The sequence below is a fragment of the Choristoneura fumiferana genome, chromosome 7 (genome assembly GCF_025370935.1).
Source record: "Choristoneura fumiferana chromosome 7, NRCan_CFum_1, whole genome shotgun sequence".
In the NCBI taxonomy this organism is placed as follows: domain Eukaryota; kingdom Metazoa; phylum Arthropoda; class Insecta; order Lepidoptera; family Tortricidae; genus Choristoneura; species Choristoneura fumiferana.
In genome coordinates this window covers 13,945,952-13,954,912 of record NC_133478.1, presented here as the reverse complement: position 1 = coordinate 13,954,912, position 8,961 = coordinate 13,945,952, and the positions used below count along the sequence as shown (strand labels likewise).

General features: G+C 36.4%; 1 protein-coding gene across 2 annotated transcripts; it reads left to right on the top strand.

The window, feature by feature from the left end:
- Nucleotides 1-126: 126 nt before the first annotated feature.
- Nucleotides 127-8,325, top strand: LOC141429433 (persulfide dioxygenase ETHE1, mitochondrial). 2 transcript variants are annotated; one of them, XM_074089740.1, is made up of 6 exons: nt 127-431; nt 3,299-3,419; nt 3,815-3,959; nt 4,673-4,887; nt 6,994-7,264; nt 7,863-8,325. In XM_074089740.1, exons 2-6 carry the CDS (start codon nt 3,300-3,302, stop codon nt 7,901-7,903), a joined length of 792 nt encoding a protein of 263 aa, XP_073945841.1. In that variant the 5' UTR covers nt 127-431; nt 3,299; the 3' UTR covers nt 7,904-8,325. The 2 variants fall into 2 exon arrangements, with proteins under 2 accessions (XP_073945841.1, XP_073945840.1); XM_074089739.1 differs by lacking the exon at nt 127-431 and adding an exon at nt 513-596.
- The last annotated feature ends 636 nt before the right edge of the window (nt 8,326-8,961 follow it).

Here is an 8,961-nt window from a genome sequence, read left to right as displayed (position 1 = left end):
ACCACCAAATGTCACTGTCAGTGTCAGTTGTCATTGTCAATTTGTTCATAGGTATCGATGCATGCGGTGTCCGGTCCGTCCTCCCTCTGCTCAGCAGGGCTACTATGAAACTCGAGAGTCGAAACTCGAAGTTCGTGTCGTGCGGTCTCTCACACTTATACTATTTAATACGAGAGCGAGAGGGACGGTACGATACGAACTTCGAGTTTCGAGTTTCGTAGTAGCCCTGCTGGTGACCGCCTGATCATCGGTGCGATTGTGATGTCAACAAGCAAACAAAGCAAATAATCAGAAGAATGTATGAATGCGATAACTGGATTGCTAGATAGCTGAGTTCTATACATGCAGTGGCACTGTCAACACGCCATACCGGCTACTATAAAGTGAACAGGTTTTTGCAACTTGGAAGAAGTTATTTTAGTTAGTTAAAGGTAGGCACAATAATTATTTCCTTTTACAAGTCATGCTGCCGCCTTTTCTATAATTTAAGAATTTTTGAGGCAGAGGTTAACTAATAGGTTCTTGTTTTTTTTTCTTCAGTGCTCTATATTAGAAACTTTTTATAGCGGTTTTAAATACCTCTTTATTATGGGCAGGTACTTTTATTTTTATTTTTAATAAGTATAAGGTAAGTAGCTGTAATATAATAAGTCCACTCTCTCATTTAAAACATTGTTACTCAAACTTTGATATACAAATAAAATAAAAAGGAATATAGAAAGTACTTATTCCTGTTATGAGTATAAATTCGCTGTCGTCTAGAAACTTTAACAGGGGTACGTGGAGCCATAAGTTTGAGAAACCCTGGCCTATGCAAACAATGGTTTGTTATAATTTTATTTTTATATCACCTTGTCATTCACAGCAATTGCAATGCAAGATTTAAAATACGAAACTTATTTATGTACAGGCCACAAGGCTACTATAAATCCTTGTCAAAATGAAATTTACATCTTTTAATAAGCATTGCTGTAGAAGAATAAAATTGCTTTAATATGATAAAGTTTTATGGTGACCCTGAAATCAAATTGGTTAACCATTTTCCAGGCATAGTGCATATATCAACCAAATAAATGTTAGTAAGTACCTTACATAAATATTTGACCCTGCTACAGTTACAATATGGTAGGTACAAAATCTGTTGAAGTTTTTATAAATATTATTCATTTTTAAGTCAATCCATCAGATGTAAACAATAAAACTATGATTCATTTTTGTAGTAGCATAACTAAATTTGCAGGGCCTAGAAAAGGGTTAACTCTACATTAAGGGGATCCCATGCCCCAATGACCTTCGATCTGAATTCCTTAGTTTTCTAATGTTTATTGTAGCTTATTATATTAACAACAACGGCTTCAAGCAATATAGTATCCCATATTTACTTCAAAGTTTATTGTCTTCAAGATATTTGGCATCAAATTTGAACAATTTTAGGCCAAAAAACTGGTTTTCTGGCCATAACTTTTGTGTTCATTAGTTTCAAATGAAAACCCTCAACCAGTTTTTAGAGATGTCAAAGATGAACCCAAATATGTAGATTTCGTATATGTTAGATCTTTCACGTCGATAGAGATACGAAATAAGTGTTTTTTCAGACAATGTTTAAAAAAATCATACAAAATTAAGTATACATTTTTTTCAAAATCCGGTAGACAAAAATGGAGATAAAAGATTAGAGAACCGATAGCCGTTTGACTTATAATTCTATCTGTTGTGCAAAAGTAGGAGATACGATTCAAAACTTTGATGAAAACCTCGGGTAGCCCCTTGAATATTATGAACATTGCAAGTTACATAATACAATACCATTAAACTTTATTGAACACTACATAAAAAACAATACAGAAAACAGGAATGTAATGACAATTTACAAGATAGATATGGATAGTGAAAAAGATAAGGTATGTAGGTAGTGAAAAACATTTTATATCAGCCAAGTAAAAATCAATCTTATGTCAATGTCATTGAAACACTTTTCTCTCTTCAACTATAAGTATAAACAATAGACAACCTTGTCACTACAGAGCATTTCTTCCAGGCAATTTTTACAATAGAAAAGGCATGGAATTTAAATTACAATAAATAAGAGCTTTTAAAATAAATTATCCAGATAATCCTTGCAGTAAATACTCAAGTATAATAATTTTATTTATCACTGTGCCATAACAAGCATGACATCACTGTTAACAAATAGCTCTTTGAAGGGAATGCGCCATTGTGAGGTGTTAACAATACGAAATATAATTTACTGTGTTCTATGACAAAACAATTTAATCCTATACTTACTAATATTAATGCGAAAGTATGTATATGTGTAGTGTATGTCACCTCTTTACGGTTCTACCTTTGGACATAGGATAGTTTTTCTTCTGGAAAATTGTAAAGTTCCTATAAGGTAGGTAAGGGTAGTGAGAACAAATACGGTATTTGACTATTTTGTATATGTTTTATAAATTAAAACTACACAATGCCTGTTATCGAATAGAAAAACAATTTTTAAGCTACCTTTACAAATAACAAAGTTATAATGGTTTGAAATTCAAGATTAGACAGAGAAAGACATACTGGCATGTGACGTCACACGCTAGTACCGCCATACTTGCTGCATAGAGAAAAGCGTTTGAGAAAGAGACAGGTATATAGTTTTCAAAAAATCACTATAAATCCAATTTTCAACCGATTTAAATTTTCTCTTCGCTAAACACTATCCACCTTATTCATAAAACTTAACAAGCCTATGTTAACTAACAAATGCTTTGTCCCTTTCTAAAAATACAAATGTCGAAGTGACAGATAAGGACAAACGAATTTTAGCGCATTTTAACTAAAATAGGTTTGATTGTCGTTTATGAATAAGGGGGTATCTGTATATCTATATTTTCATAATAATATTAAGATATGGCAAAATCAGGAGTTGTCAAATACCGTATTATTTGCAGTTGGAGTACTACTGCTAAAATTATAAATGTGAAAGTTACTGTAATCTGTTAGGTCTTCACGAAATTTGGTATGCAGAAATTAGTTTTTTATCCCGGCAAAATGCAAAGTTTCCACGATTTTTTCTCAGATGGAGACATGGACAAAAGTTTAATTATAAATTTGGTATATTATTGAATATCTATTATCTAATTACGGCAAATTGAATACCCGCCTTAATTATCAGCTGTTCATAAAGTGGGGATACATACAAGTGATGCAACCTGTTGATAAATACGGTTACACTTACAACCTTTTTAATATAATGCACCGACATTTACCACAAGATCAACCAATGATTGTGTAATCCCTTTTTCCACAGAATGGTGAAGGCACTCGCCGTTACCTTGAGAGCTGCGCAGGCGGCGCACTCGCTGTCGCGGGGTGTACCCACGAGATTTGCCTCGACCATGGACAAGGGTACTAATTTCTTTTTTAGACAGGTAAGGTTACATTTGAAAATGAAAATGAAAATATTTAATTGCATTCCTTAGTGTTTACAATTATAGTGTCAAGGTTGGGACTTCCTATTAAGTATAGAAATAGTTTCAGATAAGCCTTTTTTTATTTCATCTCCAAATGAAGACAAAGACCACAGTCCTCATGCTAGTACAGTACGATAACTTAGGAGTTAACACTTGACAGATAGGCGTGCCTTCAGTCAATTTTCAACTTTGACGTCATACAAATAAAGCCATTTTTAATATACCGCTACCCACGTTTACAGATTATGTAAAAACCATTTTATTTGTATGACCTCAAAGTTGAAAATTGACTGAAGGCACGCCCATCTGTCAAGTGTTAAGTAATCCTACTGTAAGTCTCTGTTTATTCCCAGTTGTTCGACACAGTGAGCAGTACCTACACATACATCGTGGGAGACCCCGCGACCCGAGAGGCCGTGCTCATCGACCCGGTGCTCGAGCACGCGCAGAGAGACGCCGCGCTGCTCTCAGAGCTCGGCTACAAGCTGCTGTATGCCAGTAAGTGTCGCGTCATCGTCATCATCTACACCTACATCGTAGACGACCTGTGGGGCTACTACGAAATTCGAAGTTCGTGTCCTGCGGTCCCTCTGACACTTATACTATTTAATACGAGGGCGAGAGGGACGGTGCGATACGAATTTCGAGTTACGAATTCCGAGAGATCGACTTCGAAGTAGACTCAATTTTTTTTACATGAGGGGGGTTGAGTTAGTTCAACAAATCCAACCATCTGCTGTATGTATGTATGTAAACTCTTTATTGTACAAAATAAGTAACAAACACAATTGACAGACATTGAGATATATATATGCAAAGGCGAACTTACCCCTTTAAGGGATCTCTACCAGTCAACCTTACGGTGATATTACTGATTTATTTTAAAATAGCCTGTATATGGCCACTGTTGGGCTTAGCATCCCAGAATGCGAGTCTGCTTGTGGCCGGTCAAAATGCTCTTATCACTCCTTTCATTTTTGAGGTTTACATATTTATATTTATTCAAATGTTTTGCTTTATTTGTCAATCCTTGTTTTTTGATTGCTCCTCTACCATTCAAAGGTTGACTGGCAGAAATCCCTGCAGGGATGTCCGCCTTTGTACTTAACACTTTACTTTTATTTGTGTAACCTTTTTGTTTTTCCTTTTTGTACAATAAAGAGTACAAACAAACAAACAAACTCCTTAACACCGACGTTATCTACTTCCAGTGAACACACATATGCACGCTGACCACGTCACCGGAACTGGCCAGTTGAAATCCCTCCTGCCGGGCACCAAGAGCGTGATAGGCGCCAACTCTGGCGCCCAAGCTGACGTGCACTTACAAGATGGCACCACGCTGAGTGTCGGCTCCTTGCGTCTGCTGAGCGTCGCTACTCCCGGACATACAAACGGATGCCTTACATACATACTTCATGAACAGGTATTGCCTTTTATTTACTAAAAAATATGTATGTAAATTCAGGAAATTCAAAAATATGTACAAAATTGAGGAAAGGTAAAACCAGTGTTTTTTTCCATTTAATGGGTTTGATGGGCTTGGGGCTGCGCTCAAAGACTCGAATTGCTGACGCGGGCGTAAAGACGGCCAAGTTGAATTGGGACTGGGCTGGACATATCTGTCGAATGAACCCAGAACGTTGGGCCAAAATTGTTACGGAATGGGTCCCTAGTGACGGATACCGTAATAGAGGCAGACCGAAGAGGAGATGGAGGGACGACTTAGATGCCTATAATGTGGGATGGCGGGATCTCGCCTTTGATAGGCAGGAGTGGAGCAAGAGAGGAGAGGCCTTTGCCCAGCAGTGGGACACAAAAATAGGCTAATTAAAAAAATGGGTTTGATTCCCGATTCAAACATAGGATTACCCAAAAATCTTTGAATGCAGTTCAAAATGTTTTCGAAATGAAATTTAAATCTTTCAGAAAAAAAAACTATATACGCAATATTTAAGATACTTCCCTTCCATGTTAGCCGTGGGTCTCCCTGTATTTCAAATTTGAAACACCATTAGTCATTCTGAGTACAGTCAGCAACAAAAATATACATACGTTTGAAGAGCCAAAAATATGTAAGGACAGGACTGAGGACTTTATTGCCTAAACATTAAGGTTTTGTATACATATTTTTTGCACTTTGGCTGTATTTATCTTTGCTGCTGACTGTACTAGGCTACTATGGCTTTTCTTATACAAACAACAGACTCACATGAACTTGCATGATATAGTCATTTATGATCATTTATTATTTTGTGCGCCATAGTTCATGTCTCTCGGTAATAAAATCGATTTTTATGCGATTCTAAAGCATGCCCATTTGTTTGCTTTTTCAATATATTGCCACCTGCTAAGTAGTTATGATCAAATCTTGCCAACACTATTTGTTTCTTATCGGATAATAACTGTTTTCTATAGGAGTACTTACTTAGTGTTATAGTGCAGCGTAGCTTGAAAGGGAATGAATAGAATGCGCTGTATAAAAAAATCGTGTGCAAAACTTAATAAAGGCCATGAGTAATGAAGACAAAACGTTCCCAAAAGTTAAGTTTTTATCTGACCGAAATTATTTACTAAGCAGTAACAATTTATACACCCTAGAGGCCACAAAAGAAACAAGGGCAGGCAATTTAAAAGGTGGGCCGATGAAATCGAAGACATGGCCGGAAAGTCTTAAACCTGGACCAGATTAGTACACAATAGGGAAGAGTGGAGAAAAATGGGGGAGGCCTTTGCCCGAAGGCACACAGAATCGGTTACCGTAGGGTAGGCCTTTGCGACTGAGGACGTACAAGGCAGGCTACACTGTCACTATTGTCGGTTAAAACTAAAATTGCGTAGATGCCTAAGGAATACTATAAATATAATGTATAATCTGTATTTCTGATATAAGGCTATAAATAAATAAATAAAAACAATTTATTGTTAGGCTACTTTAATATAATTCTCAGTGAGAGCTGTTGAGGAGGTAGATGAATGTGATTTAAAAGAATTTAGAACATAAGAACTATTATTGTACATCAATTGTTCTCCAAATGCTGTTGTTGCAGTTGTTTGCAACCTTGTGCAAATTGTTGCTCGCTAAAAGCAGCTGCAAGAGTAAAAGCCTACTGGCAAGGCAATAACGTTTGCAATATGCAGATAGTGGTGACCTCTTACCATATTCATAGTATTTTAGTTTTTCATTCATTATTACAGTCACTAAATTACATTTATTTATTTGTATGTGTGCGTGTGTGTGTGTTTATAATGTTAGAGATACGTTTAGTATGTTTGTCCTATGGTATGATTCCTATCTAACCAGCACTTGCCCGTGTGACAACTAAACCTCAAGTCCTTTCGTTTTCGGAGGAGTATTATGTCCAGTAGTGGGACTAACAGTCACCTGCATTAATGTCTGCCAGCGCAGTGAGAAAAAATATCTGTGAAATATTTATGCACGCTTTGTTGTGTCGGATAATGGTGCTGACTGTACGTAGGCTAAAGATAATGAACCAACTATTCACTGAAATACAAGATTAATTTGTTTCAGGGGATAGCATTCACTGGCGACACTCTCTTAATCCGCGGCTGCGGCCGCACAGATTTCCAAGAGGGTTCATCAGAGACGCTCTACAAGTCCGTTCACGAGAGGATATTCACCCTCCCCGACCACTACACTTTGTACCCGGCGCATGACTATAAAGGCCAGACCGCCACGACTGTAGGCGAAGAGAAAAAATATAACCCGCGACTGACTAAAAGTCTGGATGAGTTTGTTAAGATCATGGATAACCTCAATTTGCCTTATCCTAAGATGATTGGTGAGTTTATTTGGACACTTGTTTTCTATATCATCGTTATGAGGGAAGCATCTGAAAAGTATCTGCCTACTGCTAGATATTCACCATGAATCATGGTCCATGGCAGACTATCTCTTATCAAAAGAAGATGTTTCTCTCTGCTGACGTAGATGACCAGCAATTTTACATACTCTATGAATTATTGTTACTAATGAAAACGACTCCTAAATTTGGCACCCTTTAGTTTTAACGCCATCTCACGGCAGTTTGTCGTAACTACGGCGTTACGTCATCGCATTCTCTATATGTTTAGAAGCCCTCATAGATGGCGTGCTCTTTTATAACAATGGTCTTTCTCTCTGTATTCAAAATAAAATAACTCGTGTATCTGAAAATCAACACGACAGCTAAACTCAGGGGCTACTACGAAATTCAAAAATCGAAGTTGGTCCGTCCCGTTGACGCTAATATTATTTAATACGAGAGTGAGAGGGATGGCACTTCGACTTTCAAATTTTGTAGTAGCCCTTCTGAATACACTGAGTAAAATTCTTTAGTTATTGTTGGTGATTTAAGATACCAGCTTGCAACTTGTAATTTTTTTCTTTCCTTTTCCTAGACAAAGCCATTCCAGCCAACAGAGTGTGTGGTATCTACTGAACAGGAAAAAATAAGAAACCAATCAACAGATGTCGATCAAAATATGAAGGTAGTGATAACATTAGATAATTAAGTTTCATAGCTCAATTAAAACAAGTGATTGTAGACAATTTTATACGAAATAACCTTTCTCTGTGATAATTGTTTAAAATTGTACTAAATGTTTTGTAGTTTCCGTGAAAACCGAAAGAAACAGCGAAAACTATGTAATAAAATCTAAATATAATTATGCTTTAGCGACTGCGTCACATAAGGGAGGGTTTTCACTTGTTATTTATTTAGAACACACCTAACCTCACCCTCACCCCACGCAATTGACGTAGACTACTATTTATTGAGATTTTTAATAAGTGCAATATTTGTTTAAGATTTAATATGTTTTTAAAACTTTATCAGAATAAAAAATGTTAAATTATGCGAAATGAAGTTTCATTTGTTCACAACTTCACTTTATAAAGGGTGTCGTCAAATTCTTCCGGAAATCCTGAATATTTTTAGTTATTCTGAACACCCCTAGAAACGTTTAACATGATGTACGCTTTGAAAATCGATCAATCTCAAAAAACATTTACAGGGTTGTTCAGTCAAACGAACCCAACAACCTGCTTAGGTGAATTCCGGAACCATTGGATAATTTTTTTAATAAATATGTAATGAAATATAGGTATCATAGACAAAGAGACTGTTTTCTGCGTGAATGTTGTCGCACCAAAGTTGTACATACTTTCAAGTTTTAGTTTTGATATTGGTATAAAGTATTTGGGAATTTGTATTTAGGTACCGAATAATACCCGAGCAGCCACTCCTCCAAAAGTATCCCGGTTTAAAAACGGTTCTAAGTACGGAAATAAATAATATTAAGTTTTTCCACCTATGGTTATAGGTGCTGAGGACGTGGGTTCGATTCCCAGCGCTAGTCTCTTTTTCTGGTTTTTCTGGGCTTCCATGTCTCAGTTTGTATTTTCGATATGGTTTCACAGGATACCCGTAAAAGTAAATTGAGTTGAAATAAAAAATACAAAAAGACTCCAAAAAACCAATCATAATTAAGTTTTTGT

What these genes read in the sequence shown, in the direction of transcription:
- LOC141429433 (XM_074089739.1), top strand. An exon ending in CTACAAGCTGCTGTATGCCA is followed by an intron (nt 3,960 to 4,672) that starts GTAAGTGTCGCG and finishes ATCTACTTCCAG; the next exon opens with TGAACACACATATGCACGCT. An exon ending in GCCTTATCCTAAGATGATTG is followed by an intron (nt 7,265 to 7,862) that starts GTGAGTTTATTT and finishes TCCTTTTCCTAG; the next exon opens with ACAAAGCCATTCCAGCCAAC.